Source organism: Macaca thibetana, chromosome 5 (assembly GCF_024542745.1).
Source record: "Macaca thibetana thibetana isolate TM-01 chromosome 5, ASM2454274v1, whole genome shotgun sequence".
NCBI lineage: Eukaryota > Metazoa > Chordata > Mammalia > Primates > Cercopithecidae > Macaca > Macaca thibetana.
Window position 1 is genome coordinate 178,381,475 of NC_065582.1, and position 19,695 is coordinate 178,401,169.

Here is a 19,695-nt window from a genome sequence, read left to right on the forward strand (position 1 = left end):
ACTGCAGATATCAAAACCTTCAGCAATATTCACAGAGCTCACTGCAGCAGGCTAATAATTATACTTTAGGAGGTGATTATATGCTTTTCGTATTTTTAGTCTAATGAGGAAGTAAACTCTGTGTGGTTAGTGAGGGGGCAAATCCCACCACATGCGCATCTACATTTCTAAGAGAAAGAAAGGTGATCTCTCATTTCACACCCCATGTTCCTGCTTTTCTAGAAGGCCCATTATATGATGCCCTAATGCTCCTTGGCATCAAAACTCACTTTTCATTTCAAACTTTCATTGGCAGAATTGCCTCAACCACTGGTAGAGATGGTTAGCAGGAGGCGAGGCTGATCTTTCCAGGCCATTGCAGGGCAGCCAGAGTTCCCTGGTGCCCAGTGTCCGCCCAGTGTATTTTGGACTCACAAGAATCCATAGAGCATGCACCATGCACCCCATGCAGTGAAAGCTAGTGGGCAAGAAAGCAGGCACTGTCAGGGAATGTGAATCAAGATCCAGTTTCAAGAGGATTTTAAATCACTTTTATTAATAGCAAAACCACATTTATTATCCTCCTTTTATCTGCTAATTCAATTGGAACCAAAACAAATAGATGACTAATTCAGTTGCAACCAAAACTAAGAGAGTTTATGAACATCAGGACATTTTGGAATATGAAACATAGAGAGTATATGCTATATGTGTGCACGTACATGGATAGATATGATTTTTATATGCAGCATGTTTATAAAGATGGCATAATTGCTGGAAAATGTATGGCCTTTGAAGGAGACAGAACTAGGTTGTCATCATTCTGGTTGATCTTGGGGAATGGAACTGGGTTCAAATAAGCCTCGGTAGCTGTGTCACCTCAGGTGTGGTACTTACTGCCTCCAAGCCTTGGCTTCCCGAAATGGAGGTAGTACTGACCTGACAAGGTCCTTGTGAGATAAAATGAGATAACGCATGGACGCTCAGCACAGTCCCTAGCATCTAGAAGTGCTTGCCAAGGTTAGCTTTTCCAAGACATGAATAGCATATGTAAAGAATTAAGAAGAGCTTCAGGCACATAGGAGGCTCAATAAATTGCCACATTACTATTGCAACTATTGGCATTGTCAGTAAAGCCACTATTCATAGTAATAGTGGAACAGCTGTGTTGAGCCCTGGCCTTAAAGTCATAAGACTGACATTCCGGTGTGGGCTCCTTCACTCATTATCTCCATGACCCTGAACATACCCCCTAATCTCTGTGGGCCTTGGTTTCTTCATCCGTGGCCTATGCTTCAAGGATGAAAAGACTGACATGTGAAAGAACTTGTTCCTCACAAAGCCCTGCACAAATGCTATGGACATGATGGCAGTTACAGTTGGCATTTCCAATGGCTGATAAACAGATTCAGGGTTGGCCATTCCCCTTACCAAAGCATTGGAAGAAGTTTTAGTTGTCGTTGTTGTTGTTGTTGTTGTTGTTTCGTGGAAGGCCTTGGGGAATTTTATTCATCCATAATCCAAGCAGGTGTAACTAGGTCTTGGACCCTGGACAACCTTTCTGGGCATAGCTACACCCTCCCCCGATTATCTGCTTGGTTTGTTGTTTGCTGCCCCTAGAGCTGCCTTTATCACACAGGTGCCCCAGGGGGTCCTCAGTCCCGGCCTTTTCTGTGTCATCCCAGAGCAACTGGCTCCTTCCTCTGCAAGAACCCTGAGCAGCAGCTCAAAGCCTATGTTGTTGTGAAGATGAATCAGTACTCTTAAAACAAGACTTTGCACAGAGCAGATGCTCCTTAAACATTAACTCTTTTAATTAGCAGGATGTAAAGATCTTAGACAGTGCTTGGCACGCAACAAGGGCAATAGAAGTGTTTGCTATTTTTATTATGACCGTTTATTTATTTAGTCAGTCAACAGATTTTTCCTTTGTATCTTCTTGGTACCAGGCAAGGGATGAGGCACCAGAGAGAACAAGACAGTCTCTGCCCTCAAGGAGCTTGCAGTCAAGAGAAAAGGGAGACAGATAAGCAAAAATGCATGAGGAGATGAAGAGCATGGGGGAAACGAGGAAGCCCCTATCTGGCTTGGGTAGGGGGGAGACGGCAAGGAAGTGATAACAGCAGAGACTTATTCTGAGGAGTCCACTGTACCTGTGAAGATCCTTGTCTGGCACATGGTAGGTTCCTGGAGGATGTAACCCTAGGGCTGCACCTTCTGTGAGCTGGGAAAGAGTGGCAGGACCAGAGACAGAGAGAGGGTGTTCCAGGAACAGCACTCAGCGTGGAGCCAGGCAAACGAGGCAGCACAAGACAGCTTGGGGCCTCCATGCTGGGCTGTGGATTTGAACTACCCTCTGGGCCAGACTGGTCCCCAGCCCCTAGTACTTTGTGTTCCGCCAAAAATTAAAACTAGGAAAGATTCCAGGATCAAGTCAAATACATTTCCAAGCCATGCCTGCTATTGAGTTGGGCCTCTGTGAACATCACCAAAGCACATCAGCACACGAAAGGCTCCAAGGATGATGATAGAACACAACAATATTGATGTCATAATCCCTGTGCCACCAAAATGATGTCATTGGCTGCTCAGAATCCCAGCACTTAGACGCGAGAGAACTACACAGGTTTAGAGCTGGAAGGACATGGAGCCAGTGGCATTGCAAGCAACACAGTTTATGAAACAGCCACCGTGATGGGAAGATCTTTTAGCAGGGAATACCATCATCTGTGGCATGTCAGAAAACTGACTCCCCGGTCAGCAGTGAGAAGGACAGATTGGAGGAGTCTCAGGGGCCAGAGGACCAGCTTGGAAGCTATGCTGGTCCTAGGGTACTAGAAGGGAAAGCGAGCATCGGAACATGAGCAGCATGTGAGCAAAGGCGAGGAAGGGAGGGTACACACGCGATTAGGAGGTAGAATCATGCAGACTTGGTGAGGAAGGGAGGGTACACACGCGATTAGGAGGTAGAGTCATGCACACGTGGCGAGGAAGGGAGGGTACACACGCGATTAGGAGGTAGAACCATGCAGACGTGGCGAGGAAGGGAGGGTACACACGCGATTAGGAGGTAGAGTCATGCAGACTTGGCGAGGAAGGGAGGGCACACACGCGATTAGGAGGTAGAATCATGCAGACTTGGCAGCTGAGTATCACTGTGACAGTCATGGGAATTCCCTGAACCTCGGAGTCAGGACCAAGAATTCTAGACTTGACTTCAGAGGCACTACTGGGTGGTTGAGGCAAGCCCCTCTTCCTCCTCGGGTCCAGTGTCCGGTTCTAACAAGGACATGTGTGAACACGATGAGTTTCACAGGACCCTTCGGCCCTGCGATGCTGACATCTCGAGAGGCTGTGAGCTGTTTCCACCTCTGATGCAGACATCAGTGAGCCAGACAAGCCCTATGGCATCAGGGTGAAAGAGCCAGTCCACACATTTATTAAGTGCCTTCTGTATACTGGGCTAAGCACCAGGCCCTGGGAGGGAAGGAAGGAGGGTGGAAGGGTGTACCAGGGCACCAATCCCCGGGTAACTCAATTACTTCTGTCAGTTACCCAGAACAGGGGAAAGGTCCCTGAAGTCAGAAAACCAAGAGGTGCTAATCCCAGCTCTGCTATGCTAGCTGGGTGACCTTGGCAAGTTCCTTACCCCTTGTATTCATTTCTTGTGGCTGCAAAACAAATTACTACCGAGTGGCCTGAAACAATGGAAATTCATTTTCCCACAGTTGTGGAGGCTGAAAGTCCAATATCAAGGGGCCAGCAGGGCCATGTGCCCCTCGGAAGACCCCACAGGAGGATTCTTCTGCCTCTTTCAGCTTCCAGGAGCTCCAGGCCTTCCTGGGCTTGTGGCCGCATGGCTCCTATCTGCCTTTGTCTTCACATGGCCATCTTCTCTGTGTCTCAGGTCTTTCTTTTCTCTTATAAAGACATCAGTCGTTGGAGTTAAGGTCCAATCTAAATCCAGGATGATTTTATCTTGAGATACTTGATTACATTTACAAAGACCTTATTTTCAAATATGGCCCTATTCACGGGTCCCAGGAGTTAGGACTTGAACATAGCTGTTAGCGGGCAATGATTTGGCCCACTACACCTCCAAATGCCTCTGCCTCCTCATCAGAAAAATGAAGATCATCGTAGCGTTTATCCTGTTGGGTGGCTGGGGGAGAACTAAAGAGGTAATACACATGTAATCCTTAACATGGCAGCTGGTAAATCATGGTTGCTGTTGTTCAGATATGTGGCTCACACCTGTCCTTCTAGCTCTAAACCTGTATAGTTCTCTCGCGTCTAAGTGCTGGGATTCTGAGCAGCCAGTGACATCATTCTGGTGGCACAGGGATTATGACATCAGTATTGTTGTGTTCTATCATCAGCTCCAAGTGTGTATGTGGGGCAGGGGGAGGGAATGTTACCCTCTCTAGGACTGCAGACATCTGTCGCTTGACTGGGCATGACAGCCAGGACAGGATCACTCTGCTGCTGCTTCTATCCTGAGTTCTAAACGGACTTGGGGCTGCCAGGTGTGACAAGGATTGATGGGGAACATCTCAGCACACACAGCCATTCTGCACTGCTGGGTGCACCCTGCGCTATTGGAGCTTGTGGGCTGGGCCAGCAGCTGTCAAGGCCCTGGGAACACACAGACAAGCATGACGGGACTCCTTCTCTCTTGAGCCCTCAGGATTGAGAACAGGAACAGGCACACACAACGGTGCAGGGAAGGAAGTCCCTGTAGGCTCAAGCTCAGCTTCGGGCGCAGTGGTAGGATCCAGGTGGGATTCAGAATAACACAGCACAATGCCCAGCATGTACTAGGAAAGCATTCAATATTCACTCATCCAATGCTTAATGAACAAGTGTGATCACTGACTTTGGAGACAGGATGATCTATCATTGATAGGAAGAGGCAGACAAAAAGATGCTGAAGATACAAAACACACAGAATTTGGAGACTGATCGTTCATGAGGCTAAGGAGGATGGCATTTAGGAGGGTTCCCAGATTTCTGCTTTGGGTAACTATGGACGATGGGGAGGCATGGCAGAGGAAGCAGAGGTTGGAGTGATGATTCGACTGTTAGTAATGCCTGATGTTCATGGAGCACTCACTACGGGACAGGCATCCTGCTAAACTCTTGGTATAGATTATCTTATTTAATCTACTTAATCCTCACAACAGCCCAATGAATAAACCATTATTATTATCTACATTCTACACAACTGAGGCAAAGAGAAGGTACGTAGCTTATTACTAACGAGCAACTCCAGCAGCACCGGCAGTCTTCCTGTTTCCCAGGGTACGATGTCAGTTCCTTTTTAAGGGCCAAATCTAAGGGGCATGTTCTTGAATTCCCAGTTGCACCATTCTACCATGTGGCACTAAGTATGTAGTTTGTACCGAACGAAATGTTGAGACAAGTCTTACTTCAAACAGGAATTCAGCAGACCTGTAACGTGTGCATCTCAGCTTTGCATTTCCTGACTGTGTGACCTCTTCATACTGCTGGCCCTCTCTGAACCTTCCCTTAAAACATGTCCCCAGAGGCTGTTGTGAAGAGAAAAGGAGAGCCCATGGGTGAAAGTGCACTTAGAAAATGTGAACCAAATGGAGAATATCACCAGGGGGCAGCTAGAAAGTGGCTGCTGGTCAGATTCAAGTGTGAAGCTGCCCAGCCAGCGCCCCCAGGTCAACTCATCCTGGATCTTCTTTCCATGCCAAGTGAATGCCCATCTAGAAACTGAGTTGAGACAGTTTTAATCACAACAGGTTGTGACTCCCCAGGGCAGATTTCGGCTGCTCTGACAACTGTAAAATGGAATTATGCCTGCAAATTAATTTACTAGAAATAATCAACAGTTCACAAAATGTTCCTGGAAGCCCACATGGACAATTAGACCCTACAGTGCACTCCTGGCCTAGTGAGGTGGGGGTGAGGCACTGAGATCAACCCACCACTCAGCCCCTTGGAGAGTGATCAGGGACAAAGACTCCAGGACAAATGCAGTACCCTGAAGAAGAAGGGTCCACCACTCTTGGGCCTCCATCACCTTCACTGTACTTTTTCTATTGAGGTGAAATTCACATAAGATAAAATTAGCTATTTTAAAGTGAAAAACTCAGTAGCATTTAGTACATTCACAGTGTTATATGACCACCACCTCTTTCTTGTTCCAACCCATTTGTTTTCACCCCCAAAGGAAAAGCAGTACCCATGAAACAGGTGCTCCCACCTTCCCCTCACCACCCACAGCCCTTAGCAACCTCCAATCCGCTTTCTGTCTTGCGGATTTACCCATTGTGGGTATTTCATGTTAGATGCCACCTATGCTAAAACAGAGTTGTCCCTGAGATAGGCCCCAGGCACAGAGAGCTCTAAGTGTTCATTTATCAAGGTTCTCAGCCCCTTGGGGGCTCTGTTCCTCTTCTTCACTCTGGGTTTACCCCACCAGTTCTCCCAGTGAACATGCTCCACCAGTCCACCCCCTCCAGGGACATGTCTTCACTTTCACCAAGCCCTTCCGTGCCCCCTCAGGGCGTCCCATCTGCATTCCACCTGGCAGTGTCACTCCAGAGCCTCTGGTGATGCCTGTAACTTGTTCTCAGGCAGTTCATGGCTTACTGAGGGTGTAAACCATGTGGCATAGTGAAAAAAGTACAGGTTTTACTGTCCAAAAAAGCTAGATTTCTGGCCGGATGTGGTGACTCACGCCTGTAATCCCAGCACTTTGGGAGGCTAAGGTGGGCGGATCACCTGAGGTCAAGAGTTCGAGACCAGCCTGGCCAACGTGGTGAAACCTCATCCCTACTAAAAATCTCAAAATTAGCCAGGCGTGGTGGCAGGTGCCCGTAATCTCAGCTACTCGGGAGGCTGAGGAAGGAGAATCACTTGAACTCGGGAGGTAGAGGTTGCAATGAGCTGAGATCGCGCCACTGCATTCCAGCCTGGGCGGCAGAGTAAAACTCTGTCTCCAAAAAAAAAAAAAAAGAAGCTCGATTTCTCTCTTTGTCCCCTCTCTAAGGGGTGGTGGCCATAAACTGGGATACACAATGATGTTCTGTTTGTCCTCTCGTTGACAGCCCCAGAAGTATTCCAGGTGTACATGGACGGAGGCCCCGGATACTCGTACCCTGTCGACTGGTGGTCCCTGGGCGTCACAGCCTATGAGCTGCTGCGGGGCTGGGTAAGACAGGCGCCTGTGTGGTGCACACCAGGGGCTATGCAGTGGGGGCTCAAGTTGTTCCTGGGCAGGTGGAGTTGACAGGGCACGCGGTGCAGGAAGGAGAACTGGTGGAAGAGTCACTGCCCCCCAGGTTTCAGTCCTGATGCCTGTGTGCCGCCTATGAACGCCCTGAGCTTCTGGTCCAACCCCCTCATTGTACAGATGGGAAAGAGGCATCCAGAGGGGGAGGGTCTTACACAAAGGCCCACAGCGGATCAGTGACAGGTCAAACATCAAAGCGCCTTGGCCTCGTCGTTTCAAACACTGTCCCCTTTGAACCCACAACACAAGGTCTCCATGTCTGATTTTCTAGCTGATTGGAAAATCTTGAAGGGTGAAGACTATGCTTCTTTTTTCTCTTTGTTTGTTTTACATCTTCCCTGAATATGTAACTCAGTGTCCTATAAAAATGAGACATTCAGTATGTATTTGTATTTTATTACATTTACATTTACTAGCTGAAGATGATTAATGGGACTATTTGGCGGCGGTAATAACACGTACTTTTATTTGAGCAGAAAGTATTATGTCTTGGCTGGACGCAGTGGCTCAGCACTGTAATCCTAGCACTTTGGGAGGCTGAGGTGGGAGGATTGCTTGAGCCCAGGAATTTGAGACCAGCCCGGCAAACATAGGGAGATTCCATCTCTACAAATAATAATAATTTAAAAAAAAATAACCGAGCATGGTGGCACTCACCTGTAGTCTCAGCTACTTGGGAGGCTGAGGCAGGAGGATCACCTGAGCCTGGGAGGTCAAGGCTGCAGTGAGCCATGATGGCACCACTGCACTCTAGCCTTGGTGACAGAATGAGGCCCTGTCTCAAAAAAAGAAAGTATTTTGACTAAAATTAATTTTGAGGTGTTATTTGTTTGCACAAGTATCATTTGAAAAGGATGTCACTTCACCATGTCTCAGGACCATGGTTTCCTCATTGGTACAATGGGAATCATAATATCCTTTCTGTCTATTTAGCGGAGCTGGAGTTTTAGGATTCTTGGGTTCCTGGACTGTGGGAGACATGGTTTGCCTGCGACTCGTCTCCACAGCACCAGTGCCCAGCACAGAGCTGACAGAGGCAAAGAGCGAGATTCTCCCACCAACTACAATTTTAATGTTGTTTCAGTCATTTGCATACATGCATATTCATGCATATAGAAGGTTCCTTCCTTGAGGGCATGGTGGTGTCTTATTCATTGTGGATATCCCATTGCATGGTTATAATGGATGTTGAATGAATGTTTGTTGAATGAATGAATGAATGAATGAGTGATGAGAGCAGTTTGTACACCATGAACACTGTGAGCGCAAGTAAGTATTACTTATCACCCCGTAGTCCGGCAACAGTTTTCTGCTCTTGATCTCAATTATTTCCCCTAAATTCCTCAAAAACATAATTACTATACATTGCATTCTTAGAATGCAAAGAAAGTATGAGCTTGTTGACTGAATGAAAAGAATTAATGTCCCACAGGTTTACTGTGAGCTGCTGCGGGGCTGTGTAAGACGGGTGCCTGTGTGGTGTTCCTGCTTGGTTCATTTCTTGTCAGCTGTTTCCTTTGATATATATGCTCAGAGGAGGAATATGAGGGTGGAACCAGAGCACACAGGCATCCGCCAGAGGCTGTTAATCTCATGTAATCAATCACAGCAATGACCTTGGCGAGCAGTTGCCCTAAACGTGACTGGCCTCCTGCCAACAGAAAGGATATTCGCAGTCATTCCTCATGGGTCTGTGCAATCAAAGATGATAGCTTGGCAAAAAGCCCCAAGGATGGAGTGGTCCCTGCTGATTCACAAATAAACTATTTTATTTTTTAATTCTTCTGAGTTTTCTGCTTAAAGATCCAGATGCTCTTTTTAAGGACGATGCTTCTTGGAAGAGGAAGCAGCAAATGATGGGGCATCCAGGCCTTTGACATGGCAACAAAGTAATGGAATGAAAGAACACCACCTGTTATGTACTACTGTAAATCTTTCTCCCAGATATTCTTGACGGGCTTCTTCTTTGACCCAAAAGACAACAAGTTTATGCAAATAATTTATTCTCTGTTTTTCATACTGGAAACAGTTGATTTAGTCAAAAAGCTGTGCTGAAAAACACTCGTATTTATCCATGGACGATGTAAATTTAGGAGTTACCCCCAACTCTTGCAATTCCTCAGTCATGTCAGTGACAATATCCTTGGGTAGGATCCAGGAAGCTCCTTACGTCCAAAAGAGGAAAGAAAGTCACAGTGGAGGCCGGGCGCGGTGGCTCACATCTGTAATCCCAGCACTTTGGGAGGCCGAGGAGGGCAATCACCTGAGGTCAGAGCTCGAGACTAGTCTTGTCAAGATGGTGAAACCCCGCCTCTACTAAAAATACAAACAAAAAATTAGCCTGGCATGGTGGTGAGTGCCTGTAATCGCAGCTACTTGGGAGGCTGAGGCAGGAGAATCGCTTGAACCTGGGAGGTGGAGGTTGCAGTGAGCCAAGATCGCGCCACTGTACTCCAGCCTGGGTGTGACAGAGCAAGACTCTGTCTCAAATAAAAAGGTCATAGTGGGAATTCCCAATATTGTTCTAGGATCTTAAAGTTGGAACGCATTGAAAATAATGGGTGGAAAACTGGTACTATGGCTTGTTGGCCAAGGATCCAGAAAAACAGCTGTTTCTCCTCACAAGGAGCCAAGCACTCTTTATGGACAGCAGAGGGGCCAAGTCCCATTGGCAGGTTTGAGACCACAGTGCAGAGCAGGGTTCTCCAACCCCGGGGGCTGGGTACCGGTCTGTGACCTATTAGGAACTGGCCGCACAGCAAAGCAGGGAGTGAAGGTGAATAGCAGGTGAGCCAGGGAAGCTTCATCTGTATTTAGAGCCACTCCCCATCACTCACATCACCACCTGAGCTCCACCTCCTGTCCGGTCAGCGGTGGCATTAGACTCTCATAGGAGCACAAACTGTCTTGTGGACTGCACATGCGAGAGATCTAGGGTGCGTGCTCCTTATGAGAATCTAATGCCTGATGATCTGTCACTGTCTCCCATCACCCCCAGATGCGACTGCCTAGTTGTAGGAAAACAAGCTCAGGGCTCCCACTGATTCTACATTATGGTGAATTGTATCATTATTTCATTATATATTACAATATAATAATAGAAATAAAGTGTACAATAAATGTTATGCACTTGGATCATCCTGAAACCATCCCCCCAACCCTAGTCCGTGGAAAAACTGTCTTACACAAAACCAGTCCCTGGTGCCAAAAACGCTGGGAATCACTGATGCAGAGAACCCTGTGCTTTTGGTTGGAGCTTATAGGCTGGACAGGAGACATAAGTAGGATCCAACTTCTCACTGAGCCAAACTAGAATCTTAGCTCTTACCCTGGCAGGCCTGCTGAGTGAAAGAAAAAGGCCCAAGTAGGTGCCACTCGTCAGAATTCCTTTTGGTGCCCTAGTCACCCTGGCATTCTGACTACTGCCTCTCCAGAGAACACTATGGAAAGAGATATGAGGAGATCTCCCTTCCCCTGACCATATCCACAGAGAAGAGATGGACAGATCTTTAGCCAGCCATTGTCCCAACAAACCTCAAAGTCTCTCCGACAGGTGAGCACCCATCTGTTCATTGATTATCCTCAGGATCCAGGGGGCGCCGTACTGCCAGAAAGAATCTTTTTCACTCTTGGACAGCTCTAATGGCTAGAAATTTTTTTCCCCTTAACTCAGTCAAAAGCTGCTTCCTTATAATAGAGAAAAATAATCTTAAGGGAATCTCACAGGTTCAAACCCTGGCTCTAACCAGGTACCCCATCTGGGATCCTAAGCAACTCTTTTAAACAGACCGAATATTCAGAATCCTTTTGTGTTAACAAGAAGAAATTAGTAATTATATCTACCCAATAGGATTGCTTTGAGAATTAAATGATTTTGATTATGTTAGTTACCCAGCTCCTTGACTGATGAATGGCTGGCACTCAGGAAACATCCCCCTAGGACTTCTACCCTGGAAGGACCTGCTGGAAAGCCTGTGTCCTTCCCAATTTAGCGTCTTTCAAGCACTAGAGGCAGGCACTGAGAGCAGAGGCTGGATCACACCTGCTTCCTGACCATTAGCAAGTAAGGCCAATGGGCTTCATGAGCAGAGATGGGTTCCCATCCACACTCTGTGCTTCTTGGTGCTGTGATTTGGGCTAAGTCACTTACCTCATCTGATCCCTGACTTCCTCATTTATAAAAGAAGGTTTATCAGGCCCACCTGCAGGATCAGTGTGAGATTACATGAGAAAATGTGGTCAGGGCATAGGCGGTGTCTGGCACATAGGAGACATGCTGATTATTATGCAAGTAAGTAAATACACCCACAGCAATGATTCCACAAGACTGGTAGATGCAGGTGAAGTTCTGCTGACCTAGGTTTAGAGGAGCAGGGGAGAATTTCAGAGGGAGGAGACATTGAAGTTTGGTCACATATGAATGGTTGGAAGGAATAGTGTGAGCTCAGGTAGAGAAGTGGAAGCTAGGGCTGATTCGACAAACATTTTGGCTTACCCACTGGTCAGAAGGATAGTGAGGAGACGTCTGTAAAGGACCTGCAGCCAGCTGGAGGCATTTGGATTTACTGTGTAGGTAGTGTGGTACTATCCATGGTACCTGAGCAGGGAGGTGACAGCACCGTGGTCATATTATACATAGAACCATATGTGTCTGGGTTCAAATCCTGACTTTGCCACCTAGACTCTCAGTGATCTTCAGTGAGCCTGTTTCTTATCTATAAAATGGGGAGAATAGTAGTACATGGCACAGGTTTCTCCACCTCGGCACTATGGACATTTGAGGCCAGATCATTCTTTGTGGTGCGGGGCTGTCCTGTGCATTGTTAAGATGTTCAGCAATATCACTGGCCTCCACCCATCAGATGCCAGCAGAACTCCCCACCCAGTTATGACACCCCAAAATGACTCCAAACATTGCCAGATATCCCTTGGGGGACAGTTGTCCCTGATTGAGAACCACAGCCATAGAACAACCAGGAGAACTAAGTGGGATCCTGCGTGTAAGGCCATTAGCACATTGCATTGCACCCCCATGGAGTGGGCTTTCAAGGACCCCTCACCCCTTTCACATCTCCCTAGGACTTCTACCCTGGGAGAACCTGCTGGAAAACCTGCATCCTTCCCACTTTAACACCCTTCAAGCACTAGAGACAGGTACCGAGAGCAGAGGCTGGATCACACCTGCTTGCTGACCATTAGCATGTAAGGCCTGTGGGCTTCATGAGCAGAGATGGGTTCTCATCCATATTCTGTGCTTCTTGGTGCCCACTCCATGGGGACATGAGGACTTTGCCCTCTTTACTCACTCCCTGACCTGGTGTTACCCTTGCCTTTGACCCCAGTCAGCACTTCTCCTTAGGAATGGGTGGACAGAGAAGGTTGAAGGTACAGAGAGGCCAGCAAGTCGAGGGAGGGTACCCAGAGCTCCCCCTAGAGGTGAGAGTGCAGCACTGAGTACCGATGGTTGTGAAAGGGGTGGGTGGGCTGAACCGGGAGAAACAGGACCGTGTAACCTCACCAAGGGGGCCAGTAGAACTGTGCCAGGAGTCACAAGCCCGGGAGGTAATGGAGTCTGTGATCTCCATTCAAAGGAGGAGGAAGGACCATTTGTGAATTTTTCAGTGTTTTCAAGCTGTTTCCCAGACTCTAGGACCCTGCAGAGATGATCTGACAGTTCCAGAGGCAGGGAAAGTGTTTCTCCAGGCTTTGGAGGTTTAAATTACCTAAGGAACTGTTCTTCACTGTCATCTGTTCAGTGTTTGGGATTTTGAATAAAAAGATTTTGGGGAAAAAAACATTGGATTAGATGGTCTCCAAGGCCCAGCTCAACTTTAACAGTTAAAATGACAGACATCCGGCAATTCTTTTCCTCTGTCTTCTATTTTTTTGGTAAATTGGCATTTTGTTTTTTGAAACCGAGTTTCCTGGAATAGAGACACACCTGCACTCGATAATAAGTATATCCAATGTCCCACTGCTAAAATTGCTTTTACCAGCAGTACATGGAATTACTTTACCTTGTAACTACCAGCTGGTGTTCTGACTCAACACATCCTAAGGCCAGCGAGTGAGAACTCAGCATCAGTACCAGCAGACAGGATATTGATCTTAATATTTGTGAATCTTCTTGTAAAAGAGCCTACGTTTCTCTACAACCACCCAAACAGATGAGGGCTGAACCTGGTGCCTAAAGCTGTGGAACTTGTTTTAGTCATGATGTTCCAAATTCATTTCTAAATGTATGTCCTGCACTGGCTTCCTGGCGCATCAGAGTTATTATTATCATCATTGTTTTTGTAATTGGTCCGGTTGCCTCTAGAAGGAGAGAGAATTACAGAGATTAGGGAGAAAGAAACAGAGAGAGAGAGAGAGTGAGAGAGAGAATAGCTCACGTGGAGGTCCAGTGGAACAGCAGAATTGATGAGCACCTTGAAGTGACCAAGAAGGAAATAGGGAATGAAATGTAAATGATGGGAAAACATTTACATTTGTTTCTGGCTGGTGTTCAGGTTGGGTGCTTGGATCCTCGGTCTCTGGTGGCACTGCAGAAAGACCAGGGGATGAGAATCGGGGACATTGGGAAAGTCTCTTTTCATCTGCCAGCCTCAGTTTCCTGACGTTTGAAATGAGGGATGAAGTGCTGCGTCGTTGTCCAGAGTCTTTGCACCTCCAACAGCTGGGTTTTCAGGGTAGGGGTGGGACTGTGTTGGGCAGAACTGTTTATTGAAAGGTAAAAAAGACAGGAAGGAGCAATTCTAAATAGTCCAAAATGGCCAGGTGCAGTGGCTCATGTCTGTAATCCCAGCACTCTGAGAGGCTGAGGCGGGCAGATCACCTGGGGTGAGGAGTTCGAGACCAGCCTGGCCAACATGGTGAAACCTGGTCTTTCCTAAAAATTAAAAAAATTAGTGGGGCATGGTGGCACACGCCTATAATCCCAGCTACTCAGCAGGCTGAGGCAGGAGGATCTCTTGAACCCGAGGTGGAGGTTGCAGTGAGCCGAGATCACACCATTGCACCCCAGCCTAAGCAACAAGAGTGAAACTCCGTCTCAAAAAAAAAAAAAAAAAGTCCAAAACTGAACTCAGCCCCAGCTCATCTCCCAGTGGTGGCCCTGAGCTCTGGATCTCCTGCCCCTATCCCTGTGGAGATTATAGAGAACTCCCCTTCCCTAAACGTGCCCAGCAGCCCCATAGATTCCCTCCCCAGCACTGATTCCACCCCCGACCACTCTTTATTGCCCATCTCGCTCCAAGTCAGTGAGCTCAGTGCGGGAGGGACCATGTCTGTCCTACTCACGCCAGGCGCCATGTACAGAGGGCACCAGCTCATCACAGGAGCAGAGTCAAAGTCAGCCACCTCCAGTGAGAGCTCTGTGTGTGGACGGTGAGGGCTGCTGTTCATTACCTGTGATGGCCGTAACTAAGATCCACACACTGGGTGGCTAAACAAAAATTATTCTCTCACAGTTTTGAAGGCCAGGAGTCTGAGATGAAGTGGTTGGCAGGGTTTGTTCCTCCTGAGGCTGAGGGAAGGACCTGTTCCAGGCCTCTCTCCTTGGCTCGTGGATGGCTGTCTTCTTCACATTGTCTTTCCTCTGTGCGTCTTTCTGTGCCTTAAAGTCCCCCTTTTATAAGGACTCAGGTCTTGTTGAATTAGGACCGACTCTAGTGACTCGATTGAATTACTTCTATAAAGAGCCTATGTCCAAATGAGGTCACATTCTGAGGTCCTGGGGGCTAGGACTTCAGCATATGAATTTGGGGGACACAATTTCCCCTGTAACAGCAGTGATCAGAGGCGAGCCTTGGCCATTCACACTGCCTGGCCTTTCACCTCGGTGCCCAGCTCCAGGACATAGTGCCTCGGTTTTGTCTTCTGTGAAATGGTCGTGTTAACAGTCACCAGTTCATAACGATTCTAAGGGGCATTTTCAGTTGAGATCGGCTCTCATCATTCTAACTATGGTGGTTGTTTCTGGCGAAGTGCGAAGGGGTCTCACACACGCACTGGTGGGCAGAAAATGCTCATCCATGGAAGTCACCACTTCCCATTAGATTTTTTAAAAATTGAAGAAAGATTTTTAAAATGTTAGTGTATCCAGTTAATTCACCTTTCTAGAGAGCCCCCGGGTTTTGGTTTTGCTCTGCCTATGATACGGTGAAATGGACAGGCCCTCGTTCAATTCACAGATAAGAGAGAAGGCTAAAAAGTCAGGAAAAAAAGCTCCTTTCTGGGTGTGCACATCTGAGCGGGCACAGGCGCACCCCTCAGGGCCAGCGTCTTCTCCAGGGCCCCCTGTTTGGTAAAGATAATGGTGTCCCTTCCCTCCAGGGAACCGTAGCCCTCCAGGGATCAGACCCCGTGCCCCTTTGGGCTGGCACCCTCTATCTGCAGCAGCGCTGTGGGAATTGCGCTTCCATGAGGCTGGAGCCAGAGCCTTAAGTGCCACGGTGTTACCCACACAATGTGTGGGCTTGATCACGTGGTGGGTGACAGTCCAATGAGCACAACCTGGGAGGGTGGCCAGTGAGGTTGATGCAAGCAGATGATGCTTCTACATACGCCGCATGCAGAGGAAATCAGCTCCTCCCTGGGTGGGGTTTTCAGGATGGTGATCAGGGGAGTTAGTTTCCAACTCAGGCATCTCCGGATCCTACCAGTTTGCGGGGCTGGGCTTCTTCTTGGAACTTTTCTGAAGCAAGAACTCAAAGTGCAGCCAGTACAAGTGATTGCTTTTTCACAGTGTGTACCTGGAAACCCCAAACCCAGGGACCAAGGTGGCAGTGGAATCCCAGTGTGGTGTCTGACTCAGGGTTAGTGTTCGCTCAGCACCTGCGGAGGGACTGAGACGGTCGCCGTCGCCGTGCTCTGGGACTCTGCTCGATGGCAGACACTCCTGGGGCCCTGAGAACACAGAAATGAGCGTGGTCAAATTCCCCCTTTGAGCAGGCCACAGCTTCGTGGAGGAGACAGACAGCAATAATTGTATTGGCACATATTAATGGCAGTCAACTTCATATGGGTTAATCACGGATTCATCGCTCAGATTTCTCCAGGATCAGTTTGTTGCACCACCACACATGCCAGGGAAATTGTTGCTCTTGTAATCCCAAGACATGTGGCCATGATACCAACCTGAAAACATCTTGGAGCGCGGTTCAGCTGGAGAGGTTCCAGGAGAGACATTCATGGGGGCCGGGGCAGAGGGAGCGGGGGCCGGGAGTGCACTGCTGCTCAGAAGCACTCCAAACCTTGTCCCCAGGGTCACAGTCAAGAAAGTCTGCCCGAGCTTTGAGAGGGGCTTAGAAGCAAGAAACTGCACACAGCAATGTTGAGAAAACATGGTCAGGAGGCTTCATTTTCTACCAAGTTCGGAAACTGGGGGAGAGCAGAGCTTACACGTCCTCATCGTGAGGAGGGGAGGGCAGGCGAGAAGGCAGGGGACGAGGCTGGAGTCCTCCCATCCCTCAGCCCAACCACACCCAGGCACTGGCCATCTCAGCCCTGCCCACCCCATGGGCCAGTTCAGCCAGGACAGGGAAAGTGGCAGCCAAGGCCCAGTAGCAGGTGGGGGCTATGACTGGAGATGTCCCTGGATGCCCCAAGCCAGTGACTGGAGCAGGGACTCTGGTGTTAAGCTGCTGAGAGTGAGTCCTGCCTCTGGCATTTATGGGCTGTGTGACCTCGGTGAGCCACTCCTAACCTCCTGTGGCCACAGGAGCAGCACCCACCTGCCGGGTCCTTCCTGCATTGGCCCCTGGGCCCGGTTACTGTTGGCACATGGGTTCAGGCCACCTGCTCTGCTGTGAAAGAGAAGCACCCACTCTTACTTGAAGAGGAAGAATAAACCGTCCCTCATAATCACACAGTCTTAAAGTGTGTGGATGGTGCCTTCTGATGGCCCTCTCTCTGATTCTGGCTGTTGTCCTTTGGTTGCAGAGGCCGTACGAAATCCACTCGGCCACGCCCATCGATGAAATCCTCAACATGTTCAAGGTGGAGCGTGTCCACTACTCCTCCACGTGGTGCAAGGGGATGGTGGCCCTGCTGAGGAAGGTAAGGGGGCAGCTGCCAGCCTGCCCCACCAGGGAGCTACAGTGAGTGTAGAAACAGCCATATCAGCAAACAAAAGGGTGAGACTACAAATGGCATACCAGGGGTAGAAATGATCAAATCAGCTGCATTCAAATGCCAAATGCCTTGGAATAAGCACTGTTATGGGGGTGCTTGCAGATCAGCACACCTCGGAGGACAGTGGCAATTGTGACAGCTCTTGTCACTCTGCTACGAGCTCCTAATAAATACTTAATGCCTGTGGGGTTTTTTTTTTTTTTTTTTTTTTGTTTTTGACGGAGTCTTGCTCTGTCACCCAGGCTGGAGTGCAGTGGTGCGATCTCAGCTCACTGCAAGCTCCACCTTCCATATTTACGCCATTCTCCTGCCTCAGCCTCCTAAGTAGCTGGGTCTACAGGCCCCCACCACCACGCCCGGCTAATTTTTTGTATTTTTAGTAGAGACGGGGTTTCACAATGTTAGCCAGGATGGTCTCGATCTTCTGACTTTGTGATCCACCTGCCTCGGCCTCCCAAAGTGCTGGGATTACAGGCATGAGCCACCACGCCTGGCCTGCATGTGGGTTTTTAAAATCTGCTGTACATGGTCTTTTCACTCAATGACCTTTAAGAAATTGGATATCTCGGCCGGGTGTGGTGGCTCAAGCCTATAATACCAGCACTTTGGGAGGCCAAGATGGGTGGATCATCTGAGGTCAGGAGTTCGAGACTAGCCTGACCAACATGGAGAAACCCTGTCTCTACTAAAAATACAAAATTAGTCAGGCGTAGTGGTGCATCCCTGTAATCCCAGCTACTCGGGAGGCTGAGGTAGGACAATCACTTGAACATGGGAGGCGGAGGTTGTGGTGAGCTGAGATCACACCATTGCATTTCAGCCTGGGTAACAAGGGTGAAAGCAGAAAAAAAAAAAAAAAAAAAAAAAAAAAAAAAGTAAGAAAGAAAGAGAGAAAGAGAAGGAGAGAAAGAGAAAAGAGGAAAGAAGGAAGGAAGGAGGGAGGGAGTGAAGCAGGGAGGGAGGGAGGGAGGAAGGAAGGAAGGAAGGAAGGAAGGAATCTCCTTGACTTTCTGCAGGAACTGTTGCTATTAGAATAAAGCAGTGGTTCTCAAGGTGTGGGCCTAGGACCAGCCAGCATCAACGTCACGTGGGAGCCTATTAGAAATGCACATCCTCAGGCTCCACCCAGACCTGAATCAGATGCCCCGGGTGTGCCCCACTCTCTGTGTCTCCATGAGCTCTCCAGGTGGTTCTGGTGTGCACTCCAGTCCAGCATGGGCAGGAGATCTTGGTGCCCTGCCTTCAAGGCTCCCTTCACATCCTCCATGATGCATGGAGCTGAGTCTTGCATGAGGTTGGCACCCAGTTGTTTTTAAAGCAATGATGACAACAGCAGCCAGCACTGTTGAGGGTCCTGTGTTCTAGGCCATGTGATTGCTCTTCTCCCTTACCCCTCTCAAGCCCTGTGAGCAGGGGGAGTGTCATTATCCCAGTACCAGAGATGAGAAAGCCAAGGCATAAGAAAGCAAAATCATTCAATCAATGCCACAGAGCTATTAAAAGGCAGAAGTAGGATTTTAATCCAAACCCTCCTAACTCCAGGTCCCAGCTTTTAATCCCTACATGGCTATAATGGCTTGTTGAATTACTGATCAGTTAAATTACTTTAAAGGAAATCCACCACCTGGTTCTTGAGAGCTTGTTTGGAGGCTGTAGCAGGGGAGCACAGCTGCTCATATACCCTTGACCGAAGACCGGTCCTCCTCTGTTGGGGATGGCCGTCCTCTTTGACCGAGTGCACAGCTTTCGGAGGGACACACATGGAGCCATGAGAGAGCAAGGGCACACCTGCGTAGCCAGCCAAATCAGCCAAATCAACCCTGGAAATCAGTGGCGTGGCAGGTGTCACAGCCAGGTCGCCCTCACATCCCATCACTTGGTTCTTATAAGTCAGTGTCTCTTAACCCTGATTGCTTATTAGAACCATGTGGAAGCCTTACGTACCACCAATGCCTGCACCTCCCAGCCCACCCAAGTGGCTCAGAATCTGGCCCTCGGGTCTGGGCATCAGCATGTTTTCAGAACAGCCACCCTGAACAGTGAACTTCCAGATGGCATTGAAGTGGAACCTGCTTAAGTTGGCACCCATTGTTTTGGGACAGTCCCTAAAGAGTGGCAGCCATGATCAGCAGATGCAACCCCTGCTAGCTATCCCTGTGGGCTGTGACTCCAGCCACTCAATGGGCATAGCTGGAAGATTTCTGCAGTGACAGGTGTGTGAGAACTGACAGGGGGCTCTGACTTCCAGCTCCACCTGTGGATGCTGCTGTGCCTCCCCTTTCTAAGTATGTGCCAGGTCCTTACCAGTCCCATTT

General features: G+C 48.5%; 1 protein-coding gene across 2 annotated transcripts in view; it reads left to right on the top strand.

The window, feature by feature from the left end:
- STK32B (serine/threonine kinase 32B) overlaps positions 1-19,695 on the top strand; it is a 411,092-nt gene that overhangs the window by 352,523 nt on the left and 38,874 nt on the right. For both annotated transcript variants that reach the window (XM_050792141.1, XM_050792142.1), the window contains 2 exons: positions 7,062-7,165; positions 17,189-17,305. In XM_050792141.1, coding sequence (XP_050648098.1) covers positions 7,062-7,165; positions 17,189-17,305 — 221 coding nt within the window. The remainder of the gene's footprint in view (positions 1-7,061; positions 7,166-17,188; positions 17,306-19,695) is intronic.